Source organism: Molossus molossus, unplaced genomic scaffold (genome assembly GCF_014108415.1).
Source record: "Molossus molossus isolate mMolMol1 unplaced genomic scaffold, mMolMol1.p scaffold_m16_p_1, whole genome shotgun sequence".
In the NCBI taxonomy this organism is placed as follows: domain Eukaryota; kingdom Metazoa; phylum Chordata; class Mammalia; order Chiroptera; family Molossidae; genus Molossus; species Molossus molossus.
The window spans coordinates 55,472,350-55,493,388 of record NW_023425344.1 but is presented as its reverse complement, the minus strand read 5'-3'; the positions used below and the strand labels follow the sequence as shown (position 1 = coordinate 55,493,388).

At 35.7% G+C, this 21,039-nt stretch overlaps 1 protein-coding gene across 6 annotated transcripts in view; it reads right to left on the bottom strand.

The window, feature by feature from the left end:
- The window catches only part of USO1 (USO1 vesicle transport factor), a 79,880-nt gene that overhangs the window by 10,880 nt on the left and 47,961 nt on the right, over positions 1-21,039 (bottom strand). For 4 of the 6 annotated variants that reach the window (XM_036261089.1, XM_036261117.1, XM_036261127.1 and 1 more), the window contains 10 exons: positions 16,804-16,944; positions 15,117-15,205; positions 14,550-14,704; positions 13,931-14,142; positions 11,918-11,938; positions 5,490-5,600; positions 5,038-5,156; positions 4,711-4,892; positions 4,319-4,440; positions 598-736 (listed from right to left, as the gene is read on the bottom strand). In XM_036261089.1, coding sequence (XP_036116982.1) covers positions 598-736; positions 4,319-4,440; positions 4,711-4,892; positions 5,038-5,156; positions 5,490-5,600; positions 11,918-11,938; positions 13,931-14,142; positions 14,550-14,704; positions 15,117-15,205; positions 16,804-16,944 — 1,291 coding nt within the window. The remainder of the gene's footprint in view (positions 1-597; positions 737-4,318; positions 4,441-4,710; positions 4,893-5,037; positions 5,157-5,489; positions 5,601-11,917; positions 11,939-13,930; positions 14,143-14,549; positions 14,705-15,116; positions 15,206-16,803; positions 16,945-21,039) is intronic. The other 2 variants (XM_036261100.1, XM_036261135.1) reach the window with 2 other exon arrangements.

Sequence of the window (21,039 nt, the reverse complement as noted above, 5' to 3'; positions counted from 1 at the left end):
ATTGATTTCCAGATAGAATGGAAGGGAGGAAGGGAGAGAGACAGACAGACAGACAGAAACATTGATGTGGTAAAAATACATCGATTGGTTGCCTCCTGCACAACACCGACCAGAGTTGGGGATCGAACCTGCAACACAGGTATGTGCCCTTGACCGGGAATCGAACCCATGACCCCTGGGTCTGCAGGCCAAGGCTCTAACCGCTGAGCCAAATTGGCCAGGGCTATTTTTTTTTTTTTTTTTTTTCAATTAGTGGACATACAATATTGTATTAATTTCAGGGGTACAACATAGTGATTAGACATTTATATAATTTACAAAGTGATCACCCCGATAAATCCAATAGTACATATTTGACAAGCCTTGGTGCTCTTTAAAAGAAACAAAAACTCAGGCGATTCTAATGTGCAGCCAATGTTGAAAATCAGTGGATCAGATAATCAAAACAGGTAGCAAGGAAGTTGAACTTCAAAACCTGATTTATATGTTTGTCACAGTGATTGATTTAAGAAGAGAAAAACTAGTCTACAAGAATAATCTGTATGACTTTGTGCAGCTCTTGGGGACATTGCAACAGTGATGGTCAGCTACACTTACCTAGCTGTACTTTAAGAAGATTATACTGATCTTTGTGTTGCTGAATCTGAGATACTTGCTGTGTGACTGCTGTCTGGAGCTGTTCGTTTTGACATTTTAACGTAGAAATCTGCTGCTTTAATTCCTCAAGTTGCAGATCCTGTGAAGCAAAACAGAATTCAAGTGTTGTAAATTCATACCAATTAGCATTAAGAAGATGAACAAATTAAAAATTAGAGATTACTTTGGGCCAGGATGTTAAAGTACCCAACACTTCCAAAATAATTCAATCATTAGAAACTAATACATCAATAATGCACCAAAGCCAATTAATATACAGCAGAACTAAGATTTTAAGTAAAACCCCACTAATACGCACTATGGTACATCCTGCAAACTAACTGCAATTACTGGGAGTTGGGAGGATCAATTTGAAAAACTTCATTTTATGGTCCATCAAACCATTTAAGAAATTTATGCCAAACTACTTAAGAAATGTAGTATATACGTGTATGTATACATATGCATCTATATTACTTTTCACATTAAAGACAATCATGTAACAGAACATCTAGAAGACTAAAAAGAGAGCCTCCAATGCTCATCACCCTAATATAACTAGTTAGAATTCGATCTGTCTCTTTATATTCTTCTAAATTTTTAAGTACAAGTTTTTAAACTTTCCATTATCAGTCCATGCATCTTTTTGTAACCTTTAATTTACTTATTATTCTATCATAATTTCCCTATACTACTAACAGTTTCACGCTCATATTTTTTTGATACGTGCCTCTAGCGGAAACCAAACCCAGGACTCTGGTCTGCAGGCCGATGCTCCAACCGCTGAGCCAAACCAGCCAGGGCTCACGCTCATAATTTTTAATGCTCACTTAATATCTAATCAGATGCAATACGATTCATATTCAAAAGCAACAGTGAAGTTGCTTTTATTTTTATAAATGATAAATAGTATTACAATAAATATGTCAGTTCATATAATTGTCCTGAATTTTGGAGAATTTCCTTAGGATGAATTCTCAAATGTCAAAGGGTATATAAACATTTTATTTACTTATTTATTTTTAAATTTTTATTTATTTTTTTTACCCTCACCCGAGGACATTTTTTTCCATTTTTTGTTCAGATGGAGTGGAAGGGAGAGGGAGAGGGAGAGGGAGAGGGAGAGGGAGAGGGGGGGAGAGAGAGAGAGAGAGAGAGAGAGAGACACATCGACGTGAAAGGGACACACTGAGTGGCTGCCACCAGCACAACCAACCAGGGCCGGGGACAAACCTCAACCGAGGTACACGCCCTTAGCGGGAACAGAACCCAGGTCTCTCTGGACCATAGGCCGACGCTCTAACTGCTGAGCCAAACCGGCCAGGGCTATATAAACATTTTATAGCTCTCCATGCTTGTTGCCTAACTGTCAAGTAGCATTTTAAATGGAGAGACTATTTAACAGTAACATTTCTAAAGAAGAGTCCTTATAGTACTTGTGTCAAATCACTCTTTTCTTCAAATCAGTCATACTTATCAACTCCAAGTGTAGGCTATAACATCACATTCCAAGTACTTTATTTTCCAGTGCTCTAAAGACATTACATTTACCATCTGGAAATAACTACTTATTTATACTAAGATATGGATGAAAAATCCTGATAAGCATGGGTAGTTTAATAATTCAAATATGGATCATTCAAAGCTGAGTCTAATTTACTGACTTGCTTATTAACTAAAAGGCTCAGACTGAATGCTAAATATAATACTATTTTTATTCTTTCCTACAATTTCAATCTCAACAATATAGACTAAGGGGAAGAAAAAAACACACAGACAGTTCTCACTTAGAGTGTTCCACCCAAGCTCTTACTTGCTACACCTGCCTCAGACTGTGCACGATCGGCAGCGGGTGGAAGGTGTGCAGGTGGAAAGCTGTCCCCACATGAACTGCCACCAGTGGACTGGGATTTATGACACTGGAATTTTAACATCAATAATCTCATTTTCCTGGTAATACTACAGTACTTTTCTAGGATTTCAATCAAGGTACCAGGATGAGGAATTAAATGAGAGAAAAAACTATGAAACATATATATATTTTTTTTTTTATCCTCACCCGAGGACATTTTTCGATATTTTGTTCAGATAGAGTGGGAGGAAGAGAGAGAGAGAGAAACATCGACGTGAAGGGGACACATTGAGTGGCTGCCACCCACATAACCGAATCAGGGCCGGGGACAAACTGCAACCGAGGTACATGCCCTTAGCGGGAACTGAACCCGGGTCTCTCCAGACCGCAGGCCAATGCTCTAACTGCTGAGCCAAACCGGCCAGGGCTGAAACGTATTTTTAAGGAATGCAATGGAAGCTTTGAGGTATTCAACACAGTGCAAATGTGGAGGTTCTCACGTATCCTGCAAAGAAAATGTCCATTGATTTTGAAAATGTGGTTTCAACTTAATTAATAATTACCTACTCTAATAAATCAGCTCCTTGTTCTCTTGTTCTATTTAACAACTCAATATCAGCTATTCAGTTGTGTAAGACAGTAATTTGAGGATCATATTTGACCTTTTCTGCTCCCTCACACTGCATCCAATCATTACCAAGTCCTGACAGTTTTATCTTCGTTAGTTTCCACATTTTTCAGGTTGACTCTGTGCCACAAAGTATGATCTTTTTTTTTTTTTTTTTTAATCCTCACCCGAGGACATTTTTCCATTTTTTTGTACAGATAGAGTGGAGGGACAGAGAGGAAGGGAGAGAGAGAGAGAAACATCGATGTGAAAGGGACACATCGAGTGGCTGCCACCCGCACGACCAACCAGGGCCGGGGACAAACTGCAACCGAGGTACGTGCCCTTAGCGGGAACCGAACCCGGGTCTCTCCGGACCGCAGGCTGACGCTCTAACCGCTGAGCCAAACTGGCCAGGGCCACAAAGTATGATCTTTAGAGTTCCAGTAACACATGTATCTGAATTCTGTTTCACCACTCAGTGACCCTTGACAAGGTTAAATTCTCTATGTCTCAGATTCCTCATTTATTCTAAACTGAAGATATTAAGTACTTCGTAGAAATGAAGTGAAAATTAAGTGAGATAGTATTTAAAAATGTGCTCAGTGATCACCTAGAACACAGTAAACAAAAACTGGCAGCCATTACAATTATTGCCATCATCAGTTCTCGTTTCCTCCCTGTCCCACCATGATCACTTCCTTCTTGGGCTCCCTCCCTCGAGCCTTGCCTCTCAAATTTCTCCTTTATATAGCCAAGTGTTCTATGCACATGCTAGCAATGCCTCCTGCCTCTTTCTTTTCTCTACTTTTGCCTAGCTTACTCCTAGTCATCCTTTTAGGACTTGGCTTCTCTTAATTTTCCAAGCCTCTGCTCCTACTTAGCTAAATTAAGTGCCTCTTGGTGCCATTATACAGTTTTGATTATCTCTAGCACTAGACTTATTATGTTATAATCCATGTGTCATAAGAATCTATTTATAGGTTTGTCTCACCATGAGACAGTGATATAGAAACATGTATGATTCATGTCTTTATCCACACCCTGCATAATGCTTAAAACATATAAAACTCTCAGTTTATTGACCACTAAGATGTTTTTGAATTATTTAGGAAAATAATGAGTTTTACTTTCTGTATCCTCTTGCATTTGAAATGCCAGGAAAAACTCTTCCCTAAAGTAGAAGTATCAGTATATCAGAGAGTGTATTTATCAGTACATACTTGTTCTCGAATCACATTTTTGTAATGTGTCACAATATTGTCATGCTGTTCTAATGTTTTCTTCTCCTCCTCTTCTTTTTTATCTTCTTCACTGGACTTATAAATAGCCTTAGTTATCACACCTATAAAAGAAAGCACATTTAAAATTTATTTTAAACATTTAAATTAAGACTCAATCAGTAAAAACATATGGCCTAATTGCATGAGAGAAAAGAAATAATCTTTCCTATTTTTTGAAGGCCAAAAGTCATTTAATGTACTACACACCAAGAGCTAGGGAAAAAAACCCAGTTTTAGGCTTACCATAAAATCTGCACGTGTCCAGAATATACACATACAATATAATCACAGGTACTTTCTAATGAATACCAGTATAAATGTTCTTATCTTACCTTCTAGTTCTTTTACCAACTTTGTAAACTCATGATCAAATATCATGTATTCTGGACTGGGAAAGTTGGGCTGGGGTTTCTGAGATGCTCTGGAATACAACTCATGTTTGCTAATAAATCCTAGTTTCTCTATGAAATTCTCTTTGCCAATCCTCTTCTCTATTATTTGTTTCAGTTTCTCTCTATAGAGACAAACATATTGAGATGCTTAAAAGTTATAATGAAACATAAAAGCTTGGTCTACATTATATATGGCACAAAAAATTTCTCATTTTCTCTTGATGACATTAGCAAGTTATGTTACCCTAGCATTTCCCTCTTACTTACTTCATGTAGCTCTCAAGTGAGTTATCATTGAAATAAATCGAAATGCCCAACAGAAGGGCACATAAGCCTTGGACCAATTGCTCTTCCTCTCCAAGATTTTCTGCAATTTGTCCTGTAAGCTGAAATCTTTGTTAAGGAGACTAATGGTTCATAATATCTAGAATACTTAATTTTATAATTTGAATTTGACATGTGTTTCATATAAGAGTTTCTGTAAGAAATTCTATATACAGTCTTGGCAAGCATAACACAAAATGGTGCGCACGCGCGCATACACACACACACACACAACACAGCTTAAGCAAGCATCATTACTACACTAACAGTTTAAAAAGTTGAAACACACAAAGAAAATTCAAATAATTGGTGCACAGAGCTACCTCTAATTGAGAGGAAGAAATAAAAATGACAATAGATAAATACAGAGTCTCTTACAACAACAAAAAGGATACAAAAGGAACATTGGCAGAATTGTGAAGAAAATGTGTTACTGCAATGGGACAGTTACTTAGCCAGGTACAAAGCAACATTAGTAATCCAACTCTTGTCTGTATTTTGCTTCCCTGAAATAGATAAGTTGGCAGAAACCTCATTTTACTTTTTTCAAATTTAAAGTTGCCCTAAGAACCCTCCCTGTTTGCATAAAAGATATTTAACATCTGATAAAAGATGTGCCAGGAATCTAGATTTAAAATATTGAACAAGAGAGTGTATGCTTGTGTCCTCCTACTGTACTTCCCAAAATGAACAGTAAGAAGAAATCAGAATTGATTCATGTTCATAAGCATATATCAGGTTATCTAAAATACTATTAGTAGAAAAACCTGGTCTGTTAAGGAAGAAGTGTATGATGTAGATGCTTTGAAAAAATGTATCAACCCTATATCACTTTACAAAACAATTAATTTTCCAGGCAAGTTTCTGATGTTTCAATTTAAAATGTTAAAAAACAAGTTTCTAATAAAAGAACACATTCTACGTCCTTCAAAAAAACATTGAGAAAAATACAAAGAAATAATCTCCTGAATTATTTAGTCAAGTTCCAATACAGAATATATTCTCTAAGAGAAAAGTGAACCAATCATGTTGCAAACTCACTGACAACATGCCAGATAATCAGAAATCACAAACATAATGAAGGAGAAAAAGATTTAGGTTAAGCTAAGTGCCTCAAATCACTAACTACACTGCTGCAAAAGTATAGTTAAATAATACTGAACACTAGCATATCCATCAAAATTACAGTTCCCTAAAATTTGATATAACACATTCATATCTCCTTTGTGGGAAATTCTGTTAGCTGATAATATTGTCATAGCCAATATTGTATTATATAACCTATATATTTTTTATTAAGAAGAGTAAAACGTGTTTGAAACAAAATAATGGAAATTAGCACAGTAATGCATCATTTTGGAAGTAATTTCAGAAAATATTCAAAATAGAACTACTCAAAGATTTATATAGGAATACATTTAAAGTAACCATCGCTGTGTTTTGAAAATTTTCTAGCATCCAGACTGTTCTAATGTAATGAATCTTGATGTCAATATCTTGGCCTTTCTATAATCTATTTTCAAGTATATGTAATATTTAAACAAATTCAAATTAGGTCTCTTCAAATGATTTGCCAAGTAAGCATTAACTAGCATAGCATCAATGTAGTTTTTACATGATGCCTCTATATTACCCAAGTAAATTAAAAAGTTAAAATGTATACATTTAATTCTTTTTTTAAAAATATGCTTTTATTGATTTTTTTAGAGAGGAAAGGAGTGTGAGATGGAAGTACTGATGTGAATGAAAAACATCGATCAGCTGCCTCCTGCATGCTTGAAAAACATCGAGCCCGCAACCTGGGCATGTGCCCTGACCGGGAATCTAAGCCGGACCTCTCAGTACACAGGTCAACGTTCAATCCACTGAGCCACACTGGCCGGGCTATACACTCTTCTTAACTGACTATGTAACTTAGAGAACTTACAACTAAATCACTCAAGTCATACATGCAAATGTTTCATTGACTTTTCCCTGGTTATATATAAAAAGTTTATTATTACTTGGTCTACCATTTGTAGGTGCCAAATATACCTATATTGTGTATTGATGGCATCCTATAAAATCACTGGCTGATGTCTGAGTAAACAAATGTGGAATCTGACTCAAATTTGTATCTTCTAGAAGTATGCCCTTAGGGGTCTAACTGAAGGATAAAAAGAGCAAAATCAAACAAAACTAAGAAAGCTCTGGCCAGTTGCTCAATGGTTAGAACATCGAATTGGAGACTGAAGGGTTGCGGTTTGATCCCCATTAAGGGCAGGTTCGAAATTGGGTTGCAGTTTTGGTCCCTGACCCGGTCGGGGACCTGTGAGAGGCAAGCAATCAAGGTGTTTCTCTCACATTGGTGTTTCTCTCTCTTTCCCCCTCCCTTCCATTCTAAAAAAAAAATCAGTGGAAAAACATACTCAGGTAAGGATTAACAAAAAACCTCAAACAAACAAACAAAACATAACTAAGAGAATGGAACATTCCCTTTACATTAGTTACAAAAGAATATAAATATAAAGCACACAAGAATAAGCCTAATCAAAACTGTATAAAACCTAAACGAGGAAAGTTTAAAACCACTCATAAAGAGCACAAAAGCCCTGGCCGGTTTGGCTCAGCGGTCAGAGCATCGGCCTGCGGTCCTGAGAGACCCGGGTTCGGTTCCCGCTAAGGCCGCGTGCCTCGGTTGCAGTTTGTCCCCGGCCCTGGTCGGTCGTGCGGGTGGCAGCCACTCGATGTGTCCCTTTCATGTCGATGTTTCTCTCTCTCTCTCTCTGTTCCTCTCTCTCCCTCCCGCTCTACCTGAACAAAAAATGGAAAAATGTCCTCAGGTGAGGATAAAAAAAAAAAAAAAAAAAAAGAGCACAAAAGTAGACAAATCAATAGAAAGAAAATATGCCCAGGTAGAAAAACTTAACACCATAAAGATATTAATTCTGTATAAATTAATACAATTTATAAAATTAATGTGGTCCAAATACCAACAGATTTTTTTTCCTCTGGAACTAAACAACCTGGTTCTCAAATTCATATAAAACAGTAAACAAGCAAGAATAACTAGGGAAACTGTAAAAAAATAAAAAAGAGCAATAAGGTGATACTAACTCATGAATATAGACAGCATATCAGTGGGTTTACAGATGGACTTAAAAAATTCTGGGACAACTAGATAGCTATCTAAAAAAGATCTGAGGATCCATATCTCATATAGTTCATTGAGGAAAATGAAACGAATATTTAAATGCAAAAAATCAAACCTGAAAGTATGAGATGAAAATATGAGCAAATTCCTTAAGATCTTGAAGTGGGAAAGGCCTTTCTAAGTATGACAATGTAGAAGCAATTAAAGAAAAATGATACCAAAAAACCAAACCAAACCAAACCAAACCACCAATGCCAAGACAATTCAGGAAAAATATATTTGTAAATTATCACAGAAAAGGTTTGAATTCCTTAATATAAAATAAAGTTCCCATAAATCAGATTAACAACCCAAGAGAAAAATGGACAAATGAAATATAAAAAAAGTGTTCACAGAAAAACTTCGACTGGTATATAAACATACAGAACATGATTCAACCTTTTAGTAAGAGAAATGGGAATTACAACTCAGTGAGGTAACATTTTTCACCACGTGTCACATTGGTAAGAATATAAGTCTGACAACACGCTGTTGACCATGGGGAAACAGATAATCTAGTACACTGCAATCTTATTTCACTTAGCTAGTGGAAGTGTAAAATGGCACTAACTGAAAAAACAACAACAAAGTGCAGAACAGTGGATATGCATAAAAACACTTGAAGGGTATAGAAGAAATGCCCTATACCTGGCAAATCATTTGAATAATAGGAGGCAGGCAACTAGGACAGGGGCAGGGGCAAGACTTATTGTACACCTTTTCATATCATTTTGATTTCCAAACCATGTATTCCCCACGTGTGTCCATTTCAAAAGGACATATATTTTTAAAGAACTGAAGTTTTAATTCTAAGAGTGGCAGTATGGTATTAGTAAAAAGGACATATGGTTGGAAAATGGAAGAACCCAATCTATTGTCCTACCTTGTACGAGTTCAGTATGCTATGTGGCCCCAATTTCCTCATTTAGTAAACAGAGGCAGTTGGATTAAATTATTTCATTAAGAGGATACAAGGATTTATATCCTGGTTCAAAAACTCAACAACCATAAAACTATTTCTCTTCCGCATCCTTAAGTAAGGGTAACAGTTAATACCTATCTCACAGAATTGTGAAGAGGATTAAATACATGTAAAGAACTTAGAACAGTGCGTGGTACACAGTAAGTACTCTACAAATGTTATAAATTATTATTATCCTACTTTCTAGCTCTGCAATGCTATGACTCTAGCACATTAAAAGCAGAACTTATGCTCCAAATTTAAAGTAGATGGCAGAATAAAGTTTGAACTGGAAAAAGAAAAAAATAGTATTAATTGCTTGGATAATTTTTTTTAACCTCAGTGAAATACAGGCAGTCCTTGCTTTGCTGTGGTAAACAGAAACCCATGCATATTGGAAACATGCAAACTGAGGACTATGTAATAATGTTCTTTTATGCAGACTATATTATTCTGATGTTCATCAAACCATACTATGTAATAGAGAAAAATGGGAGCTAATTCAATGTCCAAAAATAAGAAAATGGTTAACTAACCTACGGTATATCAATTTGGTAAAACATTACACAATCATAGAAGGTGATGTTGATATAATGTTTAATAACATGACAAATAACTGTAAGAAAAATGCAGAATATAAAATAGAATAATTGATTATCACTGCTATATAAATAAACAGTACAGAAAAAAAAATGACTGAAATTTTACCAGTAGTTATCTTTGGGTAGTAGAATGAGGAACATTATTCTCTTTCCACTTTCTATTTTTCTAAAATTTTCAAAAGGAAAAGAAAATTAAACTACTAACGAGTGCAAAAATGCTACCGAATTTGTCTAGCGCACCACCATAAAATGTTAAAAATAAGATTAATGCAATAAAATTCTGTTCAAGTGGCTCTAATCCTCCAAAATAAAATAAAAAATTGGGCATTAAAAGCTATCAAAACATTTGTCATTGCTCTCTGACCATTTGATGAATTCTTTACAAGAGAAATACCTAGAACAGCTAAAAGAAAGCCACACCCCACTTTCTAACACTATTCATTTTATTTATGTTTACATATTTGTATGTTTGTTTATAAGTTTAAGTCAAGAAAAAGTACATATTTCTTCCTAGGCCCCCAGAGTGTATGAACCACTAAAGATATTTGGAAAAATAAATGGACGCTGAACTTATAATTTTAGAGCATCCTGAGGGTTTAGTTACTAGAAATCACATATTTTACGGGATGGAAGTTAACCACAAACAAAATAATTGAAGCTGAATTATCTTAACTTTAACATAAGCTATTATGTTTCCCCTATTATATTTTCTAAATAAAAATATCTCATGGATATCCTACTTCATGGATTTCAAATTTACTATTTTTCCATTATTTATAAAAAAAATATGAAAAACCAACACTTAAAACTTCTAGTGTTAAAGTTTTAAAATGAGGGTCTAGAGCAATGGTTCTCACCCTTCCTAATGCTGCGACCCTTTAATACAGTTCCTCATGTTGTGGTGACCCCCCCCAACCATAAAATTATTTCCGTTGCTACTTCATAACTGTAATTTTGCTACTGTTATGAATTACCATCAGAAATATGTGTTTTCCAATGGTCTTAGGTGACCCCTGTGACCCACAGGTTGAGAACCGCTGATCTAGAGTATTATGATGAGATTCATTTTCTAGTGGTGGCTTCTGGAGATAGAGAATTAATAAGAAAGGGTCAAGATGGAACTTTTTAGGACTATGAATATGTTATACATCTTGTTTTGGGTGGTGGTTACAGAGATATATTCAACCACCAAAAAATCATCAGATTGAACATTTAAGATCTGAATTTTACTGTGGGTAAATTAAACCCACACACAAAAAAATTCTCTCTTAAATGATTGACATGTATACTTATAAAATATTCTATCTAATATCAAAAATTCTACAAGCCAAGTATAACTGTGTGTGAGTTATTAACATGTTAAACCATGCTCAAACGCAAAGATACAACTCCTAATAGGACCTAAGTTATTACTACCACACCACAACTGAACATATACTCATATATGAACATTAAGGTATACTCCTTTTTTTTTTTTTGCCAAACACTCCACAAAACAAAACAAATCAAAACCAACAAATTACCCCCCAACCCCGTGCACACATACATCAAAAACGAATCCCCAGTGGTAGCTATAGTGTATGGGTTATATCCAGAATAACCCACAATATTTAATTTAAAACCTTCAAATTACAAAATTATACTTACTGTTGTACATTTTCAATAACCTAATAAATATAAAAACTATCACATTCTTTCATATACTGATTAACTAAAGGCAAATTCTTAATCCTAAATTTTACTGCCATTGAAATGGTTTCAGGGGAAATAAAGAAGCAAGCTTGGGTGAGAAAAACACAAAAAACCACCAAAAGCCAAAACCAAGGAATTTCTGAAAGTGAAAGCATCCCTGGAAGAAGCACAGTATAGCTTCAGATTGTTATTCCCACAGTTCTTAGAGAAGCACTACAATATCCCAAGGAGAAAAACTGAAGAGCCACATGTGATAGAGATCAACCTGCTGGCACATAAAAGTGTGAGTAGAATATAACTTCAAACAAGCAGTTAAAAATCCAATCAGCAAACCCAAGACAAAGAAAAGCCTTGCTGTAAGAGGAAAATGCCTAAGTTTACACAAATGATACATACCCGTCTGTCGATCTTATCACCCTGCAAATTATACATTAAAAATTATTCATAAATATTACTGATTTAGAAAAATTTACGTCTAGAAAAATCCCTCAAATACAGTTTCTACAAACACAAAGCAATAATTTGGGACAGGACAGTTCTAATCTTTTATTATATAACAATGCATATATATTTTAGAGAAAGAGTAATTTTATAGCATTGTGATTAGTAAGAGTGGGAAGACACCACTATCTTGAGGATTTCTCATTTTGCAGTAATTATAATTAGAATGTTAGAGTCAAGTCTGTAGTGATGGTGGTTAGACAGATAATTACTGTTCAGCTTAAGAAAAGATGTTTTCAACCAACAGTAACATAAAAATGCCAAGTATTAAATAAGTAAAAATATGAATATTTTTTAATACTTTCTTTAAAACAATAAAAGACAAATGATAAATCAAAGCTAAAATAAACTTCCAATTGAAATAAAGCAATTTTAAACAAAGGGAGTTTACAACTCCCTTTTCATTTAAAGTTAATTTAAAAAAAATCCTTACCCGAGGATCTGTTTTTATTTTAGAGAGACTGGAAAGGGGGAGAGGGAGGGAGGGGGAGAAGGAGAAAGGGAAGGAGAGAGTGGGAGAGGGGGAAAAAGCAGGAGACGAGAGAGAGAGAGAGAGAGAGAGAGAGAGAGAGAGAGAGAGAGAGAGAGAGACCTTCATTGGTTGCCTCCCATATGTGCCTCAACCAGGGATAAAACCTACAACCTAGGTATGTGCCCTGACTGGGGATTGAACCCACAACCCTTTGGTGTAAAGGACAACGCTTCAACCACTTGAGTCACCTGGCCAGGGCTACAGTTAATTTTTAAGCTTTTATTTATCATTTCCTATGAATGGCACTAATGTTTCTTTAAAGCTAACAATAAAACAATTCCATAAATGTAGCAACATTAAAAATTAAGGAGTATGGCACATTATCATGGGCAGGGGGTAAGACAATTCCAGTGGATACAACAATTTAGACTCATCCACACTTTTACTCCCCCCTGAGTGACTGAATGTTGATTATGCCTGTATGTTGTTACTAAAGCATGAACTTGAAATGCTCAAAAGAAAGGCTGGCACGTGTGGACAAATCATCTAAAAGTAAGTGATATTCCTATATGCTTTAGCATCCATACTTCAAGACTACTGTTTGTTGTTGTTTTTTTTTAACATATTTTTTAATTGAATTTTTAGAGAGAGAGAAAGGGAGAGATAGAAACATCGATGTCAGAGAGAAACACTGATTGGCTACCTCCTGCATGCCTCCTACTGGGGATCAAGCCTGAAACCCAGGCATGTGCCCTGACCAGGAATCAAAAAGACACCTCACACCTCTCAGTCCATAGGGTGATGCTCAATCCACTGAGCCACACCAGCCAGGCAAGACTACTGTTCTTATCAGTAGTTTAAAGAAATGCAAACATTTTTAGTTATGCTTTTCTCTATCTTACTAGGTAAATTATATGCCTTGGGGTTTTGAGAATTTGAGAGCTCACAAATATCAAGGGGTGTACAGTTTAACTAGATAAGTAATAGACTGGTACTCTTGCTTTGTTTTCTGAAAGAAAGATCAATTGCTCTGGGAAGAGAAAGAGAGAGGTATATAGCTACGAACCACTTTATTCTATCCCCTCTTAAACTGAGCTGAATTAAGCTACCGAGCAGAGAGAGAAAACAACATGCAATACCACTGTGGATGATTTAAAAAGAAAACAAAAACAATAAATACCTTTCCGCCTAGAATTTATGTTTCCATCATGATGCAGACCTTATTAACTACTTGGTAAACCATTCGTGTAAGAATATTTATGGATTTTCTCCAGAAAACTATTTCTGGTTACAATGAACTAACAAGCAGGTAAGTAAGTCCTTGCCTCTTCCCTTTTTCATCTGCATCTACTAAGAACACCCTTAAATTCTTATATCACAGTCATCAAAAAATTTAGTCAACCTCCCCCTTAGAGAAGTTTCAATGGCTACTTTACCTGTGAAAGGATGTTGGTACACTGTTGCAATAAAGAAACCGGAGGGTTGCCGATACTTGTAGCAAGTTGAACCCTGAGCAACTGTTCTTTCTGGGTGGCATTTTCTTGCAAAGCATGGGCAAGGGCCACAGCAGCACACCAGTTTGAAAGTGAATCAGTAGAAAACAAACCTCCACATAATAACTGACCAGCTGAGACTGAATTACCTGTTGCTAAAAAAATGGCAGACAGATAATAAAAAAATGTATTATGTTGTTTTCTACACACAAAAAATTAATATAAAATACTATGTAAAAATTTGTTAATTAGTAGTATTAAGTAACATTTTTGAAAGTCTGCTTTTCAAAACAAAATGAAAGATGACCAAAAGAGGACCTTGGAAGAAGGTAGAGAACAAAGACAGTAGAACACTTTAGGCATCAAATTGATAATGGTAATATTCCAGAAAAATTGTACCTTAAACACTGCATTTATAAAGCAAATTCAAGGAAATGCCATATTTTAAATATTCTACTACATCCAGGGTCTTTTATCATTTATGATATATTTTACCATTATAAGCTGGAGAGACAATTAATTATTTACTTTTTAAAACAGGAATTAGAACTAAATCATTTACCATCAATGGTGGAAGGCAGAAGCGTTGACACAATTTCTCCTTGTCCTTTTTGGTTTTTATATAAGAAACACTGGAAACAATAGAGAACAGCACAGCGCAATACAAATGGCTGCCTTTCATTAACCATGGACATGAGAAGTACTACAATTGCCGGTCTGTTGCATTTAAAAAGAAAAGAACAAAAAGAAACATTGCAATCCAAGTACATAAATCAATAACTAGTCATTCTTGCTGATTGAAAAACCATAACCAGAACACCAGCAAGTTAAGTATTTCCATCACCATTTCACAGAAAGGGCAGCTGCAGCTTAGAGAAGTGAAATGACTTACTTGCTTAAGGCACATAGCTAGAAAGTAGAAGAGGTGATTACCTGAGCCCAAATGTACACGTACCCAAGACTACTAACTCTTTTAAAATACCAACATATTTATCTTGTCAGATAATTTCTAGTTTTAAAACACATAACTGAACTTCTTAAAAGAATAAGATGTGTATATGAGATATACTAAAAACCTACAGTAAGTTTTTACTTTTACAGCAGAATCTCAGTATTTCCCTTTTCCTACCTTGGAGGGTTTGAAGGTGCATTTACAGAAGCAAAGTAGTCTTGGTTTACTTGGCAGCCTCGAATAACTTCTGATACAGTGTTAATGGTCTATTAAAGGGGAAAAATAATTTAGAGAAAGTAAGTCAAGGAAGGAAACCTGTTTTCAAAAGAAGAAACTATTACATCTCTCCGCTTTTTGCTTTTCTTTTTAATCCTCAACCAAAAAAATTTTTCCATTGATTTTTAGACAGAGTGGAAGGGAGGGAGGGAGGGGTAGAGAGAGAACACTGATTGGCTGCCTCCTGTATGACCCTGACCAGGGCCAGGGATAGAACCTGCAACCCTTAGGTCTGTGGGCCAACACTGTATGTAACCTCTGAGCCAAACAGGCCAGGGCTGCTTTTTTGCTTTTCAATGCCAAAATTCAGACACCAATAAAATAAGTGATAGCATATAATCTTTAAATATTTCCTCGAGATAACAAAATAACACTTGACAATACTTATTTAAAATCTCAAAAAAATTAAAATTAAAAATACCCCCTAAGAGATAGAATCTATTTCTACAAAATAAGAAAAAAATGGTTAAAAAAAATCAGAGAATAAATTTAAAATGTAACAAATTAAAGATTCAATTTAAAAATTAAGTTGGAAAAACCTCCAAGAAAATAGAAAAAACAGCCCTGGCCAGTTTGGCTCAGCGGTTAGAGTGTTGGCCTGCGGTCCGGAGAGACCCGGGTTCGGTTCCTGCTAAGGGCACGTACTTCGGTTGCAGTTTGTCCCCGGCCCTGGTTGGTCGTGCGGGTGGCAGCCACTCGATGTGTCCCTTCACATCGATGTTTCTCTCTCTCTCTCCCTTCCTCTCTCTCCCTCCCATTCTATCTGTACAAAAAAATGGAAAAATACCCTCGGGTGAGGATTAAAAAAAAAAAAAGAAAATAGAAAAAACAAACTAGGGAGGAGTGAAGCCAAGATAGCGGTGTTTGTTATAAAACTTTTATTATTATCTGCTTTTAATGTGCATAATTTGAGAAAAATAAAAAGATAATTTGAATAAACTAAACCTTTCTTTTCTTCAAACTAACTTCTTTTTTCTTAAAAGGTAGGAAACAGAAAATGCCATATGTCAGGAAAGAATTTACTATTCTATGAATAAGCCAGACTACTTAAGACTCAAGTCTTTTTTGTTTAGATAGAGTGGGAAGGAGGGAGGGAGGGAGGGAAACATTGACTGGTTGCCTCCTGCATGGAAGTCGGGGATCAAACCTGCAACCCAGGTATGTGCCCTTGACTGGGAATCGAACCCTCGACCCTTTGTTCCAAGGCCAATGCTTTAATCACTGAACCAAACTGACCAGGGCTAGTCTTACTTGACTAAGACACATTATTTTCAAAATTAAAAACATAAATTATATTGTTTATACCTGTTGAATACAATAAAATTAATGAGAAATCTTCTGAGCTTATATATATATATATATATATATATATATATATATATATAAAATTAAACCTGAGGAATGAGTCCACCTTTTGGAATTGATACTGTAATCATTATGTTAATTATATTTTAGTTGGATCAATAAGGAATTAACATATAAAAATAGTTAACTATTACTGTTTTTCCTTCAGTTGATATAGAATTCTTTCTAATAATCCTTAGGATTTCAACTTCCACAGAGCAGCCTCTGCCTTTGTTCAGTTTACCTCAGTCAGGATATCAGCAGGAACTCCGGTAGCCATTAGGATAGTGCAAAGCTGCTGCAATAAGCCACACTGGAACATGGCTTTCTGACAGCTACTGGTAGCACCAGGAGGGTTGGTGGGAGATACCAAGACACGAACAAGCTGCCAAAGAAAAACAAAATTTGTCTTTTTTTAAATTTTATTTTTTAAATCCTCACCTGAGGATATTTTCACATTTATGTTCAGTTAGAGTGGGAGATAGGGAGGCAGGAAGAGAGAGAGAGAAACATTGATGTGATAGAGACATCAATTGGTTGCCACCCGCATGACCCCCTTGGCCAGGCTCAAACTCCGGACCTCTTTGGTCTGTGGGCCGACGCTTTAACCGCTGAGCCAAACCAACCTGGGCCAAAATTTGTCTTTTAAAGATCAAAGACTTTGCCCTGGCTGGTTTGGCTCAGTGGTTAGAGCGTTAGCCTGCGGTCCAGAGAAACCCGGGTTCAGTTCCCGCTAAGGGCATGTACCTCAGTTGCAGTTTGCAGTTTGTCCCCAGCTGTGGTTGGGTTGTGTGGGTGGCAACCACTCGATGTGTCCCTTTCACATCAATGTTTCTCTCTCTCTCTTTCTCTCTCCCTCTCTCCCTCCCTCCCTCCCACTCTATCTGAACAAAAAATGGAAAAATGTCCTCAGGTGAGGATTAAAAAAAAAAAAAAAATCGAAGACTTTCAAAAAGTCTTGAGGCAAATTTAATCTATAGGAACAAAAAAAATCTATGTGAAGAATTCCCTTACCTGCTCAGCCAGATCTGGGTGCTCTTTCCTTTATGTTTTCATGGCACTAGTTGCGTTATAGCACATACTACATTATGCTATTTGCTTAAGTATGTCTCCTTCACATGAGTGTGAACTCCCAGAGACCAGAAACTACCTCAGTCATTTTTGTATCCCAAACAACAAGCAAAGTATTTGTAACATAGTCCAGATTCAACAAATGAATGAATGAATAAGAAACAGGGTGGTATTTTATCAAATTAAGATTTCTTATTGAAATAAGGATGAACATAATTATAGAGCAGGTCTGAAAACAGAATGGGTGGAGGTGTGTTAAATTTCTCCTAAATTTGAAATATTTAAAGAGGATAAAACTAACAAGTGGAGACATGGTAGAAGATTCAGGCATTAGGCAAGGGGTTGGCCTCATTACTTGTTAATGCTAATTAAGTCCTAATTCAGATCCTATGATTAGTCTGAACATGAAAGTTCAGAAACATAAAAAATGTCATCCTAAATAACTGTTTAGCACAGTTACATCTTCAAAATAATTTTATATATAGCTTGTATTTTAAAACTAGAGTTATATGTATATGTGTGTATAAACTCATATATATCAAGATCAAATGGGTATTTATAATACTTTAATTAAGAGGGTTGATTAATAAACTGATGTCACCAGAGAGAGACTTTAGGATTACACATTGGTTCCTTTCCTTGGCCCTTTTTAGGTAGATTTCCACTGATTTTTTGTTGTTGTTTTTGAAATTTATTCTCCTAACCCTACTTAAAAAAAATTTTTTATAAGCAAACATCAAGCTATATGTCATTTCTCCCACAAATATTTCTGTAAGTATCTTCAACTGATACGGATTTTAGAAAATATAGTCATCAAGCCATTATTACACCCAACAAAATCAATAATAATTCCTTAATATGATCTCATAGCAGTTGGATATCTTTAGTGATGAAGTAAATACAGAAAAAAGTACTTATCAAATTTCTAGATGACAGAAAAGTAGGAAGAAAAGGTTGAAAAAAGAGGGAGTTCTTATTATAAAAATAAGAAAGCAAATTTTGAATCATTGTATGGATTAACTTTCCAATAATTAAAAGTATCCAATAATAAAAAAGATTCTCTCAAAAGGTAATGAACTTTCTGAGAGTCACTGGCAGTATCTGTCCAAAAAATGCAGAGACGGGATTCCTGCAGGGACAGGAGGCAGAACCAGACATTAAACTACCATTCCAAAAAAACAATTAAAATGTTTTATTACTAAGCGTTTTTTTTTCAAAAAGATGCTTCCCCCAAATTTAATCTGCAAAATTTGAATGAAATATCTTCAAGCAGATCAATTTCAACTTTTAGTGGCTTGGAATTCAATCATGATTATAACTGCAATGATGAATAATTCCAGTTAGGGTGTATCTATCCAAACAGGATTGTTTATCATCATTTATGATGCATTTTCATTTGCTTGAAATCCAAGCAACCGTGAATATAGCTATAAAGAAAGAGCATTCTAATAGATTGAAAAGCAGAAGATAACTTGTGGCCTGTGAAGTCATAAATGCATCAAGTACTCAAGCTTTGAAGTAGAGAATATATGAAAGTGAATTAAACTCAGTTTCTTGATTTTGAAGTTTATGTTCTTCATGATTAGCATCTAGATGGTTTATTCACTCTTTAAAAGGAAAGGATGCTTAACCAACTTACTACATGTATTTTTTTTTTTTTTAATCCTCAACCAAGGATGTTTTTATTGATTTTTTTTTTAGAGAGAGGGGAAGAGAGAGAGACACAGAGAAAGAGAGAGAGACATTGATGTGATAGAAAAACACTGATGTGAGAGAGAAACATCGATTGGTTGTCTCTTATATGCTCCCAAAGCAGGGACTGAACCTGCAACCTAGGTATATATCCTGACCAGGAATGGAACCCAAAAACTTTTGGTATATGAAACGATGCTACAATCAACTGAGCTACCTGGCCAGGGCTATATTTTTTGTTTACCTGCAACATTCTATTTTAAAATTTTGGGGCTTAAAAGAGTACTTTACTTTTGTTTTAATCCTCACCCAAGGACATTTTTGCATTTTTTGTTCAGACAGAGCGGGAGGGAGAGAGAGGGAGAGAGAGAGAAACATCGATGTGCAGGGACACATCAAGTGGTTGCCACCCGCACGACCAACCAGGGCCGGGGACAAACTGCAACCGAGGTACGTGCCCTTAGCAGGAACCGAACCCGACGCTCTAACCGCTGAGCCAAACCGGCCAGGGCAAGAGTACTTTACTTTTAAACAAGGACACTGTCTTCAAAAATAATTCTTTACATAGTATCCTAAACTATAAAACATGAGTAGGCTCCTAAAGCATTAAAATTTTTACTGTCTGACAGGAAATATGTTAAGTTGTTGCACATCATCAGATCCCTTCACTCTCTCTAATCACATATTTAAAATTACTTTTTGAGAGGAATTTCCTTTATCAAGAAAGCAGTGTTAAGCAAAAATATCAAGCTTACCATTTGGGATGCTATTTCTAAAAAACATTAAAAAAAAAACGAATAAAGTCTTGAAATGTATAATACTGACATGTGAAAGCAGAAATGATGAAGGTGGAAGTTTAAATAGAAAGATTCTGCCTGTGTTCTCCTGTAAAATATTTTTCTAACAGTGTTTAGGCATATTTTAAATAGGGTAACTACATAATTTATTATCCAAATGGGGACACTTGAAGCAAAAGATGACACTGTGAGTAATTACAAAATGTAATACTGTTCTAGCAAACTGGGGTATATGGTGACCCTAATTATCAATCAAGCCTATGTTGGCAACTCCAAGGCATGCAACAATATTCAGACTCTAACTGCTAGAGAGATTAACAATCTAGTTTTGTGGAGCACAACTTCAGAGATGCAGGCATAGTTCAGAGACATTCAAAGATCATAAGAATCACCAAAGTAAGTTAGAACGCAGTCTAAACTTAAGTGTGTAGAGAGGGGAATTCAGTAAAAGAATAAATAAGTAAAATGTTTCAAAGAACATCATAATTTTCTCTGATGCCTAAATAATTTGGGATCCTACTGTCTTCACTTTTACTATCTATCACCATAAAGCTTAAATAAAATTAGAGGTGATCTGTCCATTTAACTTGTATTGGATTTAAAACTCAGACTATCAATCTTTGGGGACTGGGACATTATCTTTCATTTCCCAGCATTCAGTGCCTGGCTCTCAGTAAATGTTTACTGAATGAATTTATTTGTTGAACTTAATATTCTTTTTTTTTTTAAATCCTCACCCGAGGACATTTTTCCATTTTTTTGTTCAGATAGAGTGGGAGGGAGAGAGAGGAAGAGAGAGAGAGAGAGAGAGAGAGAGAGAGAGAGAAACATCGACGTGAAAGGGACACATCAAGTGGCCACCACCCTCACGACCAACCAGGGCCGGGGACAAACTGCAACTGAGGTACGCGCCCTTAGTG